A 21,722-nucleotide genomic window follows, 5' to 3' on the forward strand; every position below is an offset into this window, starting at 1 on the left:
AAAATTTATGTCAAAATAGTTATCACTTTAAAATATTAAAATAAGGATCGACAATGTCAATCGAGAATCTTATTATTATTGCCTCTTGAATCACTAAAGTTTTTAGACAAGTGAAATCCTCCCTTGAATGTTCGAAGGATTTCCCTCGTCTATTTTTTTCACTAATTTTCAGATAAAACCTTTTAATTTTCTTTTTGCTAATTTAGAAAACTCTCAATGAATTGATTTTTGGGAGTGAAAGGAGCGAAACATTGTGGAAATTGCTTTCAATATATTCTTAACAAAAAAAAAATATCCTTTTTTTTAATACCGTTTAATTGTCAAAAAAATCTACTAATAATTAAGAATAATTTAATAAATTATAACTTATATTATTATTTTTTAATGAGAGTAAAAAAAATTAATATGATAATTAAAATGAAACGAGGTGAATATTTATTTTTTATTCTGTAGAGACCCCAAAAAATGTTGGAAGGGACGTCACTTAGCTAGAGCAATATTATCGTACATTAAATTCAGGTCATTTCGTTAAAATCACGCAATCCCTGCAAATAGGAATACTTTAATTAATAATAATAATTATTTTTTTGGAAAAATCGATGGACTTTATTGAATTACTAAATTCATATTAAAATGTGTACTATTTATGATATACTTTTTCTTTATAGTAACTTGTTGATTGTATGATGAAAGATTGTGGTGGAGTGATAAGTATTAATTTATTTTTTATCAAAAGGTCTTGGGTTTGAGTCCTTTGAATACGATATCTGCTTTGTTAGGAAACATTTTACCCCTCAGTATAAGATTTTTCAACGCGAATTTGAATTTAGTCGGATTCTAATGTGGATACCGAATAATGGGTGGACAACAAAAAAAAACCTTGCTAATTGTAAACAAATTGGATTATACATTTTCTTACATCATTGTACTCCCTCCATTTTTTTACTTGTCAAATTTGTATTTTGCACTCTCTTTTAAAAAAAACATTAATTGTCCTTATTAATTATATTATCTTTAAATTAATTTGATTGTTACGACTCCAATAAGTTTGAAAAAGTATTACTAAATGAATATTGATAAAATTGAAAAAAAAAAGCAATTCTATTTATTTGTTACAAGGAAAATACAAAATCTACTTTTTTTTAAGTTAAAACGCGTTATTTATTTGTTCTTAGATGGTCAATATTTTAATTAATTTGTTTGTTTTTTACTCAGATTTTGTTAACTGAATCTTCAATTAGAAATACATCCAAGTGGAAAAATATAAGATTTGAAAAAAGTGAAAAACAGGAATATTAAAGTTCAACTACATGCAAAAGAAAGTGACCTATGTATAGTTTTGTATCTTTCATTTTAGGTGGGACAAATGGGTCCAATATGGATATAAAGTTATATTTATAGATATTCACCATAATTAAAATCCACTAAAGCAAAAAACAAACAAATAGTTATAGTGGAGAGACGGATGAAGTAAAATTAGATAAATTTAACTTTTAAAATATTAACACTTTTACCAAAAAAATAAATATATACACATATTTTTGCATGTATGAAAATGTTGGATACGAATTGTTTGAATTGAACCCCTAACAAATATTTTGCATTCACCCGTAGCTGATATCTCATGAGGAAGGTCAGAGATCGATTTCCTCTGCCAACGCCTTTTCAGTTGAGCTTGTTGCACCAGACTTATTGATGTGATTTACATACTACAAGAACAACAACAACAACCCAGTGAAATCTCACAACGTAGGGTGTGAGAAGGGTAAAGTGTACGCAGACCTTACCCCTACCAAGGTAGGACAACTGTTTTCGAGAGACCCTCGGCTCAAAAGAAGCATAAAAGGAGGTTAGATAAGGCTAAGAAGTTCAAAGGGATATGGCAAAGCAAATAACGAATAACGTAAATAACGAAAGCGACACAGATAAAATAGAGTAATCAAAGTACATAAAGTAATAGAGAGATACTAACAGAAGTCAGAGCACAAAAACTTATAATGCGCTGATGCGCCTACTAATACGAAAGAATAACGAGACTATGTACTAGCCTTCTACCCTAATATGGGTCCTCCATACCCTCTTATCTAAGGTCATGTCCTCGTTAAGTTGTAACTGCACCATGTCCTGTCTAATCACCTTTCCCCAATATTTTTTTGGCCTACCCCTACCTCTTCTGAAACCATCCATAGCCAACCTCTCACACCTCCGCACTGGGGCATCTGTGTCTCTCCTCTTCACATGCCCAAACCATCTCAATCGCATTTATCGCATCTTGTCTTCCACCGAGGCCACTCCTACCTTGTCCCGAATAGCCTCATTTCTAATCATGTCACTCCTGGTATACCCACACATCCATCTCAATATTCTCATCTCGGCTACTTTCATCTTTTCAACGTGAGAGGCCTTAACTGGCCAACACTCCGCCCCATATAACATAGCCGGTCTAACCACCACTTTGTAGAACTTGCCCTTAAGTTGTGGTGGCACCTTCTTGTCACATAACACACCGGAAGAGAGCCTCCATTTCATCCACCCTACCCCAATACGATGTGTGACATCCTCGTCAATCTCCCCGCTGCCTTGCATGATAGACCCAATGTACTTCAAACTACTTTTCTTTTGGATGACCTGGTCACCAAGCCTAACTTCCGCGCCAACCTCCTGAGGTGTCTCACTGAACTTGCACTCTAAGTACTCTGTCTTGGTCCTACTCATCTTAAACCCTTTAGACTCCAAGGTATGTCTCCAATCCTCCAGCTTAGCATTAACTCCGCTACGAGTCTCATCGATCAGGACTATATCGTCCGCGAAAAGCATACACCATGGCACCTCACCTTGAATTTGTCGCGTCAATCCATCCATCACCAAGGCAAATAAAAACGGACTAAGGGCTGATCCTTGATGCAACTCCATCACAACTGGAAAGTGCTCTAAGTCCCTCCTACTGTCCTTACCCTGGTTTTGGCACCCTCATACATGTCCTTGATCACCCTAATGTGCGTCAGAGGTACACCTTTAGCCTCCAAACATCTCCATAGTATCTATCGTAGAACTTTATCGTAAGCTTTTTCTAGATCAATGAATACCATATGCAAGTCCCTCTTCCTCTCCCTATACTACTCCACCAGTCTCCTCATAAGATGGGTGGCTTCTGTAGTTGAGCGTTTCGGCATAAATCCGAACTAATTCTCTGAAATAGACACGCCTCTCCTAACCCTTATCTCCACTACTCTTTTCCACACTTTCATAGTATGACTTAGAAGCTTGATACCTCTATAGTTGTTGCAGCTCTGAATATCCTCCTTGTTTTTGTATAGAGGGATCATTACGCTCGACCTCCATTCTTCGGGATCATTGCCATCTTAAAGATGACATTAAATAACCTAGTCAGCCACTCCAAACCTACCAAACTCGCGCTCTTCCAAAATTCCCAGGAATCTCGTCAGGTCCGATCGCTCTTCCCCCAACGCATCCTACGCACAATATCTTTAACCTCTTCGACCATAATACTCCTACAACACTCAAAATCGTGAAGCCTCCTTGTATGTTCCAAATCTCCCAACACAATCTCTCTGTCTCCTTCTTCTTTCAAGAGTTTATGGAAGTACGACTGCCATCTCTGTTTAATGAGGGTCTTCTCTACCAATATTTTTCCATGCTCGTCCTTAATGAACTTCACTTGACCCATATCGCATGCCCTTCTCTCCCGCGCCTTGTCTAGCTTGAACAATTTTCTATCCCCGTTTTTCTCTTCTAGTTCATCATAAAGGCGTTCAAAAGCTGCCGTTTTTGCCGTCGAAACCGCCGACTTCACCTCCTTCCTCGCTATCTTATAAAATTCCCTATTCGTCCACTTCTCCACCTCATCCTTGCTTTCTATCAGCTTCGCATACGCTATCTTCTTTGCTTCCAACTTCCCTTGCACTTCTCCATTCCATCACCAGTCCCCTCAATGCCGACCACGGCTACCTGTCGAGACTCCCAACACTTCCCTTGCTACAACCCTAATACAACTAGCTGTCTTATCCCACATAATGTTCCATCCCCACTACTATCCCATGCCCCCGTATCCTTCAATTTCTCTCCCATCTCCAGGGAGCTAGCCGTGGTCAAACTCCCCCATCTGATCCTAGGTCGGTCATCCCCAACCCTCTTCTTCCTCATCATCTTGATCCCTAAATCCATCACCAAGAGCTTATGTCGGATCGTAATGTAATTTACATTCGTAATATAATTTGCAAGCTATTAAATAGAAATAAATTTACTCAACACGCATCCAAAAAAATAGTAATTGCGAATATGAATATGTGCCAATCCAAACCCAACATGGAATATAATACACTTTATATATACGATAATATATCAATAGTCTTAAATACTTTATTTACACAAGTACGTTTTATTATTCTCGGTCCCAACTTCTGAACTCACATATTGATCTACCATAATTTCTTCAAGATAAGAAAAAAAAAAGAAAAGGAAAATGCAAATGTTAAACCTTAGAAAATACGAGACAGGAAATAAAGCATTAAATATATATATTTGTATAGATATGCATATATATATATATATATATATATATATTTAATATGCACGTATAGCAAATAAACAATAAATAACAATATATATAATATTATTCCACAAATAAAATCAATATAAAAATAAGATGTACGCAATTTTACCTTATAATGCAAAAGAGGTTATTTCAATAGATGATACCCTCTGCAAATATTTAATATGCACGTATAATATAAAAAAAATTAAAAGTTACTAGTATAACTAATTTTGCCTGCAACGTGTTGGACTTTTTCATTTTTAGTTTTCATCACAATAAATTTCTTTCTTGAATCCTCGTGATTCATATCCTTTTTTTTTTTTATATCTATCTCCCTCCACCAAAATGATAACAGTATATAACTGCTTATAAAAAATGCAATTAGTAATTAACCTGGAGAAAAAGAAAGAAGCAAGTTACCACATGTAACATGTTAAAATACGTTAATTATTAGTGTATATAAGTTAGGAGAAAATCCAATTTTTTGGAAAATAGTCTGATAAATTTCTCAACTTTGCCATTTAAATTTGATGTTTTTCTTGCTATAAAAGTGATTAATATATTCATCTACTGTTATATAAATAACTCACATATACTCTTTTCCTTTAACGAGAGTGAAAAAAATCAATTTATAATTTATTTATTTTAAAAAATATTCATGGGGGTATATTTGATCTTTGTCACACGTATTTTTTGACTTTTTTTTATTCAACGGCTACTTTAGATTTATTATTGTTTTTATGATCAAATTTATTTTTGACCAACTTTCTTGTAAAATTTATCGTATATGCCCCATTTTTTTTTACAAATACAAAAAATATATAGCCAAAAAGATTTTTTTTTTCCATTCACACTTTTTTTAATTTCTCATATTTTTACACTAAAGAATAAAAGAGAAAAATAAAATAAGAATAAAAGCTCAAAATAAAAAAAATTTACATGTAAAAAGGATCATATATACCCCTTCATGAATTTTTTTAAAATTAAAAATAAACAAAAATAATTGAAAATTATTTTTTTCCACTTTCGTTAGATAAAAAAGATATGTGTGAGCCACTTTTATAACAGTAGAAGTATATGTGATTTATTTTTATAACAGTGGAGATATATGTGAGCCACTTTTATAATGAGGTGCATATCAGAGCTAAATGACAAAACTGAAGTATATATCAAACCTTTTTTTTTTTTAAAAAAATATTCTCCTTTTTGGTTATAATCCCAAATTTTAAAAGTCTTCATTTTTCTTCTTAATAGTATCAATACAATATTTATTTTATTTTATTTTTATTTAGGATTGATGAGTTTGAGCCGATAGTCTTTCGGAAATAGTCTCTCTACTTTCATAAAATAGTGATAAAGTCTACATACTCTCTATAATTTTGAGACTATACTTTGTGAGATTTAATTGAATATGTTATTATTGTTGTTTAATTTTTTTTTTAAAATATTGTATAAATCAAATATATCGCATAAAATGAGATTGAAGAAATTGGCAAACACAAAACAATGATAGCCCCCTCCCCCCTTCCCCACACCCTTTATGGTTTTTCTGGGGTCCAAAAACTGATCTCTTAACCAATATATCTCTCCCCTCTCCCCCTTTCTTCTCCCCCTACTGCCCCCCACCCCTGTTTTTACTCCCTTTGTTTTCTTCCACAATCGATTAGGTGGAATTGGGAACTTCCATAGCTAAACATATTTGCCTATAAGTCTATAAAACTTAGCCATATATATAATCACTACTAATATTTGCCTATAAGTCTATAAAACTTAGCCATATATATAATCACTACTAATAGCCATGAATGACCACTTCCTTTTCTTGAATGGTCTACTGTCTTTACACTGTTTTTCCACTTTCAGATCTGTGTATTGAAGCTCCAGGCATGATTTTTTTGCTATTTCCCCAATTGGGTTCCTTTCTTTTTGGGAATTAATCTCACCCATCTAGTCATTGAATTGGTCAAAAAAGTTCCACCAAGAAAATAAGCTCAAGTTTCTGTTAAGGTCTGATTTTTATATATTTTTTTTGCCTCATTGGGGTTCTTCTTCTTCTTTGAGTTGTTTAATGGCATTTTCTTATTCTTATCACTGTTGGGTTGTCTGTCTTTTTCAGCATTAATGTCAATTAGTACAACCAAAATGAGCAAAATTTAGTGATAAAGTTGTGGTTTTTACCTCATTGGGTTTCTGTAAATGTGTGATTTTCATTCACATTTTAGTTCTTGAGTGATTTTAGGCACTTCCACATTTTGTGATTAGGATTTATGTAAAGGTGTGATTTTTATCTCAATGGGTTTCTATAAATGTGTTTTTCCCCCTTCATTTACTGTTACTTTCTTTAGTGAGTTTCCAAATTGAAGGAAACACAAACCAACTAAAGGATCTCTTTACTTTTCTTCCTTTTTTTCCTTTGTAGGAGTGTGTGGGAGTATGTTCATTGCTTCTATTTTATGGCATTGTGAATTGATGAAATCTTAAAATTGAAAATGGGGAAAACTATTTTATTCTTGGAGCTGAGAAATTATAGGAGCCTTTTGTGTATCAAGTATTTGCTAGATTTTTAGTTCTTTTGTTATCATTCAAAGATCAAACAAAAATCTTGAAAGCTAATTGGTTGGATTTTTTTGTCTCTTGAAAGCATTAACTAATCCAGATCCCAGTAAGTTTTAGCTTCATTTGCCTGTTTTCTTTTTGAATCTGGTGTGTATATTCAAGATATATATTTCATCATTCTGATTCTTGAGCATTATTGAGATCAATAGACCTCAATGCCATTTTAATGAAAAAGAGACCATCTTGAAACTTGTTTCTTCATCTTGATATTATAGGTATGATAATGGAGGATATGCATATTACTCACCTGATTTTGCAAAAACAGAAAACCTTATTATGCAATTTACATAGAAGTGTCTCCATCATCTTAATGGATTCTGCAGTACTGATAATAATAATTGGTTTATTAACTAAAGCTGTTTTCTCTGTAAATTAATTTATTGGCACATGGACTGACTGACTATTAATGTTTCAACAGGAGCTAAATTAAGTAGTAGATCCCCCAAAAAAGAGAAGAAAACATCTAGCTGGTGGCAACATGGATGGTATGGATGATAGGAGAATGGGTTGTATGGGTGGATTTCTTCAGCTCTTTGACCGTAATCACATTTTAGCCGGGAAGAGACTCTATGCCACGAAACGTTTGCCACATTTCGCGGTAAATGTTTCTCGGGTTGATTAATTTTTGTTTTAGATGTCTACATTAGTTGTATTGGTGGATGATTGGAGGATGTTTCTTTGAATTTTCAGGTTCCTGACGATGCGTCTGAGTCCGATAAGTTTGTTGCATCACCGGTAGTTTCAAAGGAGCTTGGTAAACCACAGCCAAGTCCGGACCAGTCCAAGCAGGCAGCAACAGAGGTCTGTTCTGTTGAGCCAGATGTTTCTGTCTCAGTAGAGACACCGCCAAAATCACCTCTCCCTCTTCCAATATTTGAAGTAAAAGAAGGGACGAGGTCTTCATGGAAGTTTTGCAAAGAAGCTCCGAGGCTCTCATTAGACAGCAGAGCTGTTGTTGATGCTAAAGGAAGTCTTCAACCAAGGGAGCTACGAACAAAGGCTTCAGTTCTATCAGCTAACAGAGGTGAGAACACAGAGGACGGAGTGTTAGTTGATGGTGACAACAATCAGCGTCCATGCCCGAGTGTCATTGCACGGCTAATGGGACTTGAACCATTACTCCAATCAAATCCTGAAACTCTGCCAAAATCAGAGTTGCGAAGATCTGCATCAGAATCCAGAGTTTCAAGAGACTTGTTTAATGGCCGTTTTGTGGATGGAAACCATGTGGATTTCAAAGAGCTAAACAATACTCGATCTAACATATCAAACAATGCAATGAAAGACAATGCAGCGAATGAACATAGAAGCTCAATGTCAAATGCCAGACCTATGGACCGGATGGGTTATCCTCTGAAGAACGAGAAGATTGAAAGACCAAAGGCTTCAAACAGAAGTTTAAGTTCATCGCCGTGGAAGTCACCTCAACACAGGAAATTTTTCTTCGATACAGCAGACATTTTCCCAGAGCCAAAACAGACAGTGTCACTCTATGGTGAGATTGACAAGAGACTGAAGATGAGAGGAATTGATGAGCCTTCTAAAGATCTTGAGACATTGAAGCAAATACTTGAGGCTTTGCAACTCAAAGGGCTCCTACATAACAAAAGACCGTCGGAACAGATTGGCCACCGGAATTTTGTATATGATCCTACTTTCTCATCTGATGAGTCCCCAATAGTCCTTATGAGGCCTTCGAGATCAGTTTCACCAAGCCATAGAAGAATGGCAAATGGTACATCCCCCTCAAATTTGAGAAGCCGAAATGTCATTGGTCGGAGACCCAATCTTTCTAGTGAAAGTCTTCCATCTGTTAGCCCATGTCGGGAACGACCTGCTTCTGAACGAAATGCTCGGAGTCCACTAAGATCTAGAGATTCCAGCTCGCCAACTCAAAGAGAAAACAGTGTGAGGCTTTCTAGTTCTGTGGCCAAACCAAAGAATCTGAATGTTGATAGTCGTAGAAGATCAGGAGAGCCAACTGAGAATCGAAGAGTTTCTCCAGTACAATCACCAAAGCTTAGTTCGAGGAGAACCAGTTTGGAGCATAATGGCGCAAAGGGATCACCTAGAAACAAGAGAGGAACGACAGAGAGTAAGCAGAAAGAGAAGATCACAATGTTTATTACAGAGGACGAGTCATCTTCCATTTCTGAAAGCACTGTTAGTTCATCTTTCCAAACTGATGCGGAGGTATAGTTAACAAATCAAGTAACTGAATTTATCTTAAAAGAAAAAATGACTTGATTTTAATCGTGTTTCTTGAAATGTGGCATGGTAGAGATCAAATTTGGAGGATTACAATGAAGGAAGGAGCCTTTTGGAAAGGTGCGATAAGCTGCTTAATAGCATAGCAGAGATAACAGCCCCTGAATCACAACCGAGCCCAGTGTCAGTTCTTGACTCATCATTCTACAGGGACGACTCACCGTCCCCTTCACCTATTATGAAAAGGATTATCGATTTCAAAGGTAAAGAGTTTATACTTTCTTCAAGTACTGGTGATTAATGGCAAGTTAAATACATTAGATAAGCTTTCCATATTTCTGCTTGTGTTATAGCTAATGTTATTTAAAAACTGAATCAGATGTTTCAGGGGAATCGGAGGAAGAAATATGGCTCTCAGCATTTTCACCTGTCCGATCAAAGTCTAACGATTCAATGGATGACTTTCATCTTGGTTACATTTCAGACATCCTTAGAGCTTCCTGTTATCTTCCTGGAGACTCTGATGTATTTTTATTATTGGAGAAGCAGCAATATCTCAAAGGAAAGGACACATCCAAGGTCTCCAGACTCCAAAGGAAGTTGATCTTCGACACTATCACTGAAATTCTTGATAGAAATAGGCAACTTCCCCCATGGAAAGCATTTTCCTGGTCAGGTTCATCTATTGCAAAGCCATCACTTGAAGGCATTTGGACCGAGTTCCAAAGAATCCAAGAAAGGGAAAGTGGTAATAATTTGGTTGAGATCATCTGTGAAGTTCTCAAGAAAGACCTGGCTCAAGACACTGTCAATGGTTGGGGAGACTGTCCGGTAGAGATGTCCGAGGCAGTCTTGGACATGGAAAGGCAGATATTCAAGGATTTGATAGTCGAAACGATCCAAGACCTTGCTGTGATTGGCTTCAAAACTACCCTCTTGACAGCTTCTCGTAGGAAGTTAGTTTTCTGAAGCTGATCAAAGGATTATTTTCATGTCCAAGCTTCCTTGTTTTCATGTTTTTTTTTTCTTTTTAATTTGTTTTACCACGTTTTAGGTTTTGTTTCCTATTGATTCTTGACTACCTAGGAAGTACTAAGATGTTGTAATAGTAGTCACTTCCCAAGATTGTAAAAAAAGGGAAAGTGTTGTTAGACTGGACTGAAGTTTGAAATCTTTTTCTTTCTTTCTGTGAAATGCCAAAAAGTTTGAGTTAGTTGGCAGAAATAATTAGTTATCATGTGACTTGAGTAAATCAAATTTGACTCTTTGGAAAAAGTGCACATGCATGTTTGGTGATTTTAAATCAAGTGATTGTGTTAAATTGACATCATTTTCTGATTTCCCTTTTTGGTTGGCTGGCCATAAAAAAGGCAGGCCGGTACATCATACTTCCGCTATGTACAGATTTGGAGAAAGACTAGACTATAACGTCTATTATACATAACTTTACTTTACATCTTTGTAAGATATTATTTTTACAGCTCAACTTTTTGCAAGATATTATTTTCATAACTTGAATTCGTGATTTTTTAATTATATGACAATAATTTTATCAATTACGTTAAGGCTCTCTTTCGTTGGTTGGCAAAATAAATAATTAAATTAAAGACACAACAACATTAGAATACACTGAAAGCCAAAAAGGGATGTTTAGTGCATACCTTGAAAACAGTTAAACCAAAACCTCTACTTTGGAAATGAAAAACCCTTTGTTAAATTGTGTCACAGTGTCAGTGTCAATGGCCTAACACTAAGTAGTTGTTTGGCCATAGATTCAAAAAAAATAATTCATTTATTTTTTGGAATTTATAGAGTTAAGAGTTAAATTGAAGTCCTTTTATAAGAAATATTTGAACAATGTTCATAATTGAATGTACTTAAATTTAACTTCAAAAGTGAACAGTCTCTCAAATTTGAAATACAATTTCAAGTGGGATATGATGGCCAAATATTAATTTTTGAATAAAGTGAATTTATTCCAAAAAAAAGTGAATAATTTATATGGCAAATTGTCACGGACTTAGACTTCACACTAAGACTTCCGTGCGGCACTTGACAACTTACTCACGAATCTTTCACGATCTTGCAAGCTCAAGTAAGCCTTTATGACTAGACCGCTAAGGGAACGCTAGATTATAAGAAGACAAGAGAGCTTTTATGAAGAAGGCTTTTGTATTGCTTTGGAAGAATGCTTGTTTTCTTGATGATCTTCTACAAATGAATGCCCCCTCTATTTATATTACTCCTAAGGGGCCTAAGTGTAAATAAAATTTACTATACAAGTCCTTCTGTATTTACAAAGAAGTCCATCTCTAGAATTCTCTACACACTCTAGAGAATTCTAAGTCTTTCAAGACTTCTCTACAAGATTCTATAAGGATCTAGAGTCTTCCACTAACCTCTCCAAGACTCTAGATTCTTCTACCTACTCCAAGATCAAGTGGAGGGCCATAACACTCTCCCCCACCTGATGTGGCGACGACCGCGGCGCACTGCTGCTGCAAGAACTCTCGGATCTTGTCTTTGAACTGCCACAGGTCTTCATATCTCTCCCAGGTGGCCTCCTCCGGAGATTGTCCCTTCCAATGGACTAAGAACATAACAGTGGCCTGTTGTCCCTATTTTCGCTTGGCTTGGTAGTCCACAATGGCTTCGATGTCTCAATCATGGGAGGCGGTGATTGTGAGTGGCGCCCGACTTGATTCTCCTCGGCTAGGATCATCCTTGTCCTCATGGTACAGCTTGAGGACACTGGCATGGAAGACTGGATGAACCTTAAGATGCGGTGGTAGCTCCAACCTGTAAGAGATCTTGCCAACCTTGGCAACGATCCTGAACGGGCCCTCGTACTTTCGGACCAAGTTTTGATGCATGCCTCGCAACGCCTTGAATTGCATGGGGTTGAACTTGACCAAGACCATGTCTCCAACTTGGTAATCCGTGGGATGACGCTTGCGGTCGGCAAACTTCTTCATCTTCTTCGCTGCCTTGTCCAAATAAGACTTGGCAGTATCGAGCTGCTCCTCAAAGCCATTGGCCATGTGATAGGCCCCCAAACTCTTGCCCTCGAACGCGGCCGGTAGTGAATGTGGAGTTTGTGGCTGTTGGCCTGTGGCTAGCTCGAATGGTGTTCGCCCTGTGGCCTCACTCCGCTGTAGGTTGTAAGAGAATTGGGCTACGTCCAGTAGTCTTGCCCAATCTTTCTGATGGGAGCTCACAAAGTGCCTCAAGTAGCACTCCAGTAAGGCATTGACTCGCTTCGTCTGGCCGTCTGTCTGCGGGTGGAAACTAGTGGAGAAATGTAATTTCGTGCCAAGAATTTCGAACAATTCTCTCCAAAAGTTACCGGTGAAGCGTGGGTCTCTGTCGCTAATGATATGTCTTAGCAATCCCCAATACTTCACCACATTCTTGAAGAAAAGTCTGGCAGCCTCCTTAGTAGTGCAACCTGCCGTGGCGGGCATGAAGCTGGCATACTTGTAAAACCTGTCCACCACGACCATAATCGTCCCGTACCCGTCAGACTTCGGTAAGCATGTGATGAAGTCCATGGTCACGCTCTCCCATGGACGCTCCGCTACAGGCAGGGGCTCCAAGAGTCCTCCTGGTTGACGCTGCTTTACTTTGTCTTGCTGGCATACAAGACAAGTCTGCACATAGCATTCAATATCGTCCCGCATGTGTGGCTAGTAGTAAATTACCTCAATCAATGCCCTCGTGCGATGCTGCCCTGGATGTCCGGTCCACAAAGTGTCATGGCTTTCCTTCATGATCCGTCGCCTGATAGTTCCAAATTTCGGCATATAGACCCTTCGTCCGGCGGTAAGCAGAAGTCCATCTTCTACCCAGAAGTGCCTTGTCTTGCCTTGAGCGGCTAAATCCATAAGTCGCTTTACCTCTGGATCATGCTGCATACCATCCTTGATTGCATTCTGGATATCATAATGTGCTGTGGTGATGGACGCCAGCTCGATCTTCCTGCTAAGGGCATCGGCCACAACATTGCCTTTGCCCGGCTTGTACTCCAGCTCGTAGTCGAACTCAGCCAAGAAGTCTTGCCACCTAGCTTGCTTCGGGGTGAGTTTCTTTTGTGACTGGAAGTAGCTAGTGGCCACGTTATCGGTCTTGACTAAGAACTTGGAGCCAAGTAAGTAGTGTCTCCACATGCGTAGGCAATGGACGATGGCTGTCATCTCCTTCTCCTGCACAGTGTACCGCCATTCTGTCTCGTTCAGCTTGCGGCTCTCGAAGGCGATAGGGTGCCTCTCTTGTATTAATACTCATCCAATGGCATAGTCAGAGGCGTCCGTATGCACTTCGAATGTCTTGGAGAAGTCAGGCAACGCTAGGACCGGCTCCTCTATCACGGCAGCCTTGATGTCTTCAAAGGCCTCTTTGCACTCCTCGCTCCAAACCCATGGCTTATTCTTCTTCAATAGCTCAGTAAGTGGAGCGTCTTTGGCAGAGTAAGCACTTATGAACCTGCGGTAATAGTTAGCAAGTCCAAGAAAAGATCTAAGTTCGGTTACCTTTGTGGGCGCCTCCCACTCTTTGATGGCCCGAACCTTTGCCTCGTCCATCCGTAGCTCTCCCTGGCTGATAACATGTCCCAAGAAGTGCACTTCATGTTGGGCAAACTCGCACTTCTCCCGCTTGATGAAGAGCTCATTCTCGCGCAAGACTTGGAACACTTTCTTTAGATGTTCCACGTGCTCCTCCAAGGTGTTGCTATAGATGACTATGTCATCCAAGTAGACTACCACAAACTGATCTAGGTAGGGGTGGAAGATCTTGTTCATTAGTGTGCAAAAGGTGGCGGGTGCGTTGGTTAGGCCGAAGGGCATCACCAACCACTCGTAAGCTCCATACCTCGTTACACATGTGGTCTTCGGTTCATCTCCCTCTGCTATGCGTACCTGGTAGTAGCCCTTCCTTAAATCCACCTTGGTGAAGTACTTGGCCTGTCCAAGTCTATCAAATAAGTCGGCAATGAGTGGGATGGGATACTTATTCTTCACGGTCACTTTATTGAGTGCCCGATAGTCTATGCATATGCGCAACGAGCCATTCTTCTTCTTTTGAAATAACACCGGCGCGCCATAAGGTGCCTTGGATGGACGGATATGACTGGCCTCAAGGAGCTCCTTCAACTACTTCCTCAGCTCCTCTAACTCGGGTGGAGCTATGCGGTATGGTGGGTATGCGGGCGGCCTTACTCCTGGCTCTAGCTCGATCCTGTGGTCTACCTCGCGCCTTGGAGGTAGGTGTCTTGGCAACTCTTCGGGCATCACGTCTTTGTTTTCTTCAAGCACCTTCTCTATGCAAGGAGGCAATGTCTCCTTAGCACCATTGCCTTCATCCAAGCTCGCAATGGTGGCTACAAACGTCGGCTCCCCCTTCTTTAGGACCTTCACAAGCTGCATGGTCGACAAGTGGGATTGTCCTTCCTTCTTTGGCATCTTGACTAGAGGTACCATGCAGAGTCCCTCTCGCTCCATCACCAAGAGTTGTTGGAGGTAGGGATCGATCATCGTGTGGTACCGTTGGAAGAACTCTTGTCCAAGGATGATATCAAAGATATCTAAGGGGGCGACAGTGAAGCTTGTCTTACCTTGCCACTTGCCCAACGTGATGTCCACTCCATGAGCGACTCCGCACACGGGAGTCAATGGTGCGTTGACCGTCTTTAGGCGGGTGTTGCTTGGCCCATAACTTAGCCCCAACCTTGCTGCCGCCATCTTGGTCATGATGTTGGCTTCTGCTCCAGAATCCACCATGGCATGAGATGGTCGTCCGTTGATGGATATGTCAACATACTGGGCAGAGTAATCCCCCGCCTTCTCAGCTTGCTTCACGATGGCTCTACATAGCCCGATCATGCCTAGCTTAGTCATGTCCGAGCCCTGCCCTTGGTCTACTTCCTTATCCTTTTGCTCCCGCAGTATGGCACCAAGGTTCTTCATATCCGGACACCTAGCATAGCCGTGAGGACCTCCACATATGTAGCAGCCGCTGCCCTTCGTGGTCTGCTCTTTTCTCTCGGCGTAGCCCTGTCGCCCGAACCTCCTACCGTCGGACTTGTTGGAATCATGGCTCTTGGGTGGAGGATGTTGCTCTTTGCCTTTGCCACGATCTCCCCCACCTTTGGCATGACTACTCCTTATTTCTTTGCCCTTGCCTCTGTCATGCCTGTCATGCTTAAAGTCCGTCAAGGCTTCGGCTTGGGTGATGGCCTCATCGATGGTGCTGACTTGACGACGCTCCAACTCCGTCTTGGCCCAACTCTGTAGCCCATCCATGAAGTGGAAGAGCATATCTTCATCTGTAAGGTTGAGGATTTGAAGCGTAAGGGTAGTGAACTCCTTCACATAGGCACGTATGCTACCCGTATGCTTTAGCTCCCGAAACTTGCGTTTGGCCTCATAGATGACATTGTTGGGGAAGAAGGCCTTCTTGAACTCGTCCCGGAACTGCTCCCAGGTGTTGATGGTGCATAGAACCTTCCCGATCTCGGACTCCTTGCGCTTCCACCATAATATGGCCATCTCCGAGAGGTATAGCACAGCCGTGTTGATCCCCGTCTCATCGCTCTTCACTTTGTTACACTTGAAGTAATTCTCCAAGTGCCAAAGGAAGTTCTCCACCTCTTGTGCATCACAGGCACCTTTGAACATTGGTGGCTTGGGAGCCTCAATATTAGCCTCCCGGTCCGCACTGGACGTCATGCATCTCCCGGCATCTATGTCTCCTTTGAGTGCTGCTATCTCGGCCTTCAAGTTCTCCATCTTGCTTAGCGCGTCCATGAGCCGACACTCCAAGGAAGTAATCACCTCCTTCACCTCATACTCGGCAGCCTTGCGCACCTTCAACTCTTTCCGGATGGTGTCGTTCTCTTCAAGGGTGAACTCCTCTAGAGACTTGAACTTGCCGTCGACCTTGTTCAAGCGCTTGCCTAATATCTCCACAGTTTTCCGGACAGCATCCACCCTTGCAATCTACTCCATGTCGGGCGTGACATCCACGGGCTCCTCGCCACGTTCATCGTCACTCACCTCAGTGGCCGAGGGTGAGTAGGATGTTAGGGCCTTGCTTGGTGTAGGCTCAAGCGACACCTCCTCATTTCTCTTAGAGTTTTTCTTTCTCTTGCGGTGCTTCCTTCCAACATCTTGCTTGACGTTGGTGGCGGTAGTGGCGTTGATGTCTCCCTCACTTGCCATATCCCTTAGTAGAACTTCAAAAGTGAACAGTCTCTCAAATTTGAAATACAATTTCAAGTGGGATATGATGGCCAAATATTAATTTTTGAATAAAGTGAATTTATTCCAAAAAAAAAGTGAATAATTTATATGGCAAATTGTCACGGACTTAGACTTCACACTAAGACTTCCGTACAGCACTTGACAACTTACTCACGAATCTTTCACGATCTTGCAAGCTCAAGTAAGCCTTTATGACTAGATCGCTAAGGGAACACTAGATTATAAGAAGACAAGAGAGCTTTTATGAAGAAGGCTTTTGTATTGCTTTGGAAGAATGCTTGTTTTCTTGATGATCTTCTACAAATGAATGTCCCCTCTATTTATATTACTCCTAAGGGGCCTAAGTGTAAATAAAATTTACTATACAAGTCCTTCTGTATTTATAAAGAAGTCCCTCTCTAGAATTCTCTACACACTCTAGAGAATTCTAAGTCTTTCAAGACTTCTCTACAAGATTCTATAAGGATCTAGAGTCTTCCACTAACCTCTCCAAGACTCTAGATTCTTCTACCTTCTTCAAGATCAAGTGGCGGGCCATAAAAAAATGATCGTAAAAGTTTTTTTTCTTTAAAGCAAGTAATATCGACTAAAGTTACATGAAAAAATAAATCATAAATCACTCTTTTAAAAAATATTTTAATTGAAGTAACTTCTACTTTTGTTTGTCATATAATGTCTATTACAAAAATAAAAAAAAAGGCCTAAAATACTCTTTAACTATACGAATCGGTACAAAACATCCTTTGTTTATCTATCAGACTCCAAATACCTCCAACATCAACTATTTAGCCCAACTTTTGTCCTTATTTTTAACAATTCAAATTCTAACCCCAATTACCAGCTTCATTTATGATGTGCCACTACCCTATTGGCCATCCTAAAATAAATTTAAACTAATTGCTTGAGCGTAAAAGTTGCACCATGTTTTGTTTAGCTCCTATTTTCACAATATTGAAAGTGACTTATTCTACGAGTCGGACTATCACTTCTTGTACTGCAACTAGGGTTGTTGGTTCCACCGCCATTATCACTGGTTGGGGTTGGCTTTGTTTCGCTGGCAACGTGGGTCGCTCCCTCAGTTTCTAATAAAGTAACCTTTCTGATTTTAGTTGAAATGGGGGTAAGGATTTCTTCAACTTTTGAGGGGTTTGCCTCACTGTCAGAACTTTGCATACAACGTGACTGTTACCTGCAATGAAAACAACTAAGAACAAGCCATTGACAATGTAAAAACAAAAATAATAAAGAAATTCTAACTAGTCAATACTTTAAGCTAAAGGCTGCGGTGCCAAAAACTTGTTCTTCTTTCAACACACATGCAAGTATACATGGTATCAAGTAATAAGCGACTATTTTCGCAATTGGGTTCCCTCGGAGACTTAGTTGTTGGCAAACTATCTGTTTTCCTATTGTAATTATTAGAACTAGTGTTGTCCGATTTAGAGAAGTTTGATTTGGTGATTCTTCTACCAATTATTACTACTATTGAATTTGACAAAGAACAATGCTATTAAAGCAAAAGAATTATTGAAGGAGTTGTTCACAAAGAGTTTAAATACCTAGGGCTTGCGTATTTCTATTTGTTTTCATTGTAATTGCAATGCATGATTAAGCTATCTATTGAATTATTAAATTGAATCACAAAGTTGATAATATAATTATGGTCTTTCAAGCCGTATAATCAACTATCCAGAATGATCTCACACTACCACATGCAACGGGGATATGGTAACCACTCTGAATGATTTAGATATCATCATGTATTTTATCCAAGCAGGACAAACTAGGTACATACGTCCTAGCTGCTAATCTATGTGCAGATGAATCCTACTTCTCTTCACCCATATTTTATTCCTAGAGTTCTGTGTCTAGTTTCATTAGGAATTATTCATTTACTTTATAGTTCACAAAGCCATAAATAGTCGAGTATAAAATTAAGGGAAGAAAACATGTCAGGTATAATATGTTAGTTAAAAATTAGCGTAAAGAGCAAAGTTGTATTAGCCTTAAGAAAGTGTATCTAGCGTAAAGAGCAGAGTTGTTTTAGCATTAAGAGAGTATATATATGCATGGCTTTAAGAGTGTAAGTGTTTATTTATACTACTAATAGGGGTTAACTTACAAAGTAGGATTCAAGTAGAACTCTCCTTTATAGTAACCTGTCAATAACCTATATAAAGAGGTATTGTGGAGTAGCTTAACACAACAAATAAATCAATAATATTAAGTTGTTCTCTGCCTTTATGTACTGTGTTTTCTACATGGTATCAGAGTTCAAAAGACAAACCAAAACTATGCACCAAAACCCACTAGAATATCTTAACAATGGCCTCAAACACAACTATTAATGTGGAAATATCTATTATTATAATACTAATCAAAAAATAGTTATGAGGATTTTATATATATTACTCTTAATTTGTCTGGGTATCATATGTATTTAAAATAGAAAATAGTTTTTCTTTAAAAGTCATGATGTGTGAGTTTATGTGAAGCGGAATGGAACAGGTTGAAAACAACAAATTTCATATGGAGCCGTATGGGGCGGGGTGGGACGAGGCGGAGCGAGGCAAGGCGGACTCTCTATAGGTTTATGCGGGTTTAATTTGTCCTGCAACCGCCTCGCTCCGCCCTATTTTCCATCCTTACTAGAGCCTAATTTGACAGGTTCAACATGTTCTTTCTACCCGTTGGATTCAAATGTAGTAGAGCAAACTAATTCTTATTTATACTTCATTGCAAAAGTGGTACTATCCTTCTTCTTCTCCTGTATGTAAATGATATAGTGATTGCAGGAAGCTCCCTTGTTCATATTCAAGAAATAATAACTGCACTTAGGAAGGAGTTTGCAATGAAGGATCTTGGTCCCCTTCACTTCTTTTCTAGGATTGAGGTTACATGCTATTTTAGGATTCTTAGATATGTGAGAGGGACAATTTAGCTTGGACTTAGGCTTATTGCACAATCACCTCTAAGGTTGTATGGATACTCTGATATCGATTGGGGAGGTTATTGTACAACAAAAAGATAAACTACAGGATACACAATATACTTTTGATCTAACTTTTTTTTCATGGGCATCAATGAAACAACATACAATTGTTTTAGCATTAGGAGAATGTATATATGCATTACATTAGAAGTGTAAGTGTTGCTATGTACTACTGGTAGGAGTTAACTTACAAAGTAGAATTTAAGTAGAACTCTCATATATTGTAACCTTACAATAACCTATATAATGAGGTATTGTGGAGTAGCTTAACATATGAAGATATATCAATAATATTGAGTTATTTTTTTTTCCTTTTTTGTACTGTGTTTTCTACAAATCAATCGTATAATCAGAAAAAGATATTCTTATGATGGACATAATGTTAGGACCGAAATAATCAAGTGTCATGTGGAAGCTAGCAAATCAAAGCTCGAAAGACCATGAGTAAGAAAACAAACGAGAAATATATCAAAACCGACACAATATATAATGTCGTTCGGTCAATTGATTTAATCCACAAGAGGAGATAAACAATCCATTATATAAAGAGGGTACAAAATATCGAGTGAAATAACCTCACATAATTCACTCAAAAAAAAACGAGACCTAAACAGAACTCTCAAAACCCTTAGAACTACATTGTGGATGCTATCAAAATAGAAGGAATGAGTCTTTATTTATAAAGTCATAAACATTTTTCTACAACAGTAAAGACTAGCCAAATATGAAAACTTTGTATTTTTCTTCCGAGAAAAGGAAAACTCAATTATGGTAAGAAAATCATGGCAAACATCCAACAATTTTACCCCTTGACCTGAATTTTTGATAAAATAAATTTGCTCCACCTTCTTCATATAATCTTCAACATGTTGAATATCCTCTCCAAATCTCCTCCATTAAATCTCTGTCTCGACACAGAGAATCTCTATGATAAAATATCTCAAACAAAAATCTTCATTACTATCAAATATGTTGTTTTCTTAGGTAACTAACGTTTCTTTTATTAATCTTTATTAATCACCTGTGAATGCATTACAAAATAGCGGCCCTACTAAGCCAGCTTAGTCTATCAAGAATCCACAGTCCACCTCTAACTCAAAGTCCATCAACAGTACCAAATATCAATCGTCTACAGTAACCGTGTTTGTATAAGGAGCCTAACTCTTGATGGGTACCTCTAACATTGCAAATATAAGTTTTAGCTAATGTGATAAAGATACCAATTAGTGGTCCAAAGACTTTACCCCTTTTATTTATGCCAAATAACTCAGGAACAAATATGTACGGACGCTACTTTTCTTACGATCTGAGCAGGCGCCATAGCTTTCTGTTCAAACACCTTCTGATTTCTTTCAATCCAAAGTGCATAGACTGTCTCAGCATAAACCATTTTGAAGACTTGTTCCTGAATAGATTTTTCTTTCGAATTCTCAAGCACCCACTGTAGATGAACTGTCACGATCCGAGTGGTCTACACTCTAGCCGTGACACGGTACTTGAAACCACGAGTGGTCCCAAGCTAACCCTTGGCATAACACATCAAAGCATATCATAAAAAAACTAAGCGAAAGTTGGAACATATGCATAAAATGTCTTATTAGAAAGATAACATGTCCATGAAGACCGAAAGTTATTGTATTAATCAAGCCTCTGCCATCTAAATCAAAAGAAATAAGTTTACCGGAACATGGTCCCCAGCTACCTTCAAAGTCTAAGGACAACATAAAAGAAAGTCTTAACAACTAAATCTATAAAGTCCCCAAATGAGTAGGACTCAACAACTGATGACCGGAGAATGTTGCACCTTACTAGCCACGAGTGTGAGAACGGGTACTGAAATCTACATCATAAAAGGATGCAGCGCAGAGAAAATTATTTTTTAGTACGTGAAATGTACTGAGTATGCAAGGGACACCAACATACTCATATAAAATAACATACGGAGAAATTGTGAAAATAAAATTTCTAAAATCATAATCATAACCAAATAAAGAAACTGAAAGGAAACAGTTGGAGTCCATGCATAAGTATCAGTTTAAAACCTTCTTTCAAAAGCATATACATCAAGGTGAGTCTAAATCAGTAGCCTTGC

The 21,722-nt window shown here is 38.5% G+C and overlaps 1 protein-coding gene across 2 annotated transcripts; it reads left to right on the forward strand.

The window, feature by feature from the left end:
• The first annotated feature begins 6,152 nt into the window (after positions 1–6,152).
• LOC129891327 (protein LONGIFOLIA 1) lies at positions 6,153–10,654 on the forward strand. 2 transcript variants are annotated; one of them, XM_055966638.1, is made up of 5 exons: positions 6,153–6,562; positions 7,590–7,769; positions 7,862–9,364; positions 9,453–9,642; positions 9,759–10,654. In XM_055966638.1, the coding sequence occupies exons 2-5, from the start codon at positions 7,650–7,652 to the stop codon at positions 10,346–10,348; spliced, it is 2,403 nt and encodes an 800-aa protein (XP_055822613.1). In that variant the 5' UTR covers positions 6,153–6,562; positions 7,590–7,649; the 3' UTR covers positions 10,349–10,654. The 2 variants fall into 2 exon arrangements, with proteins under 2 accessions (XP_055822613.1, XP_055822614.1); XM_055966639.1 differs by lacking the exon at positions 6,153–6,562 and adding an exon at positions 6,750–6,830.
• The last annotated feature ends 11,068 nt before the right edge of the window (positions 10,655–21,722 follow it).

The sequence above is a fragment of the Solanum dulcamara genome, chromosome 6, assembly GCF_947179165.1.
Source record: "Solanum dulcamara chromosome 6, daSolDulc1.2, whole genome shotgun sequence".
NCBI lineage: Eukaryota > Viridiplantae > Streptophyta > Magnoliopsida > Solanales > Solanaceae > Solanum > Solanum dulcamara.

Coding starts and splice junctions, on each gene's coding strand:
- LOC129891327 (XM_055966638.1), top strand. CDS start 7,650: ATGGATGGTATGGATGATAGGAGAATGGGTTGTATGGGTGGATTTCTT. Junction 7,770..7,861: donor AACGTTTGCCACATTTCGCG/GTAAATGTTTCT, acceptor TTGAATTTTCAG/GTTCCTGACGATGCGTCTGA. Junction 9,643..9,758: donor AAGGATTATCGATTTCAAAG/GTAAAGAGTTTA, acceptor AAACTGAATCAG/ATGTTTCAGGGGAATCGGAG.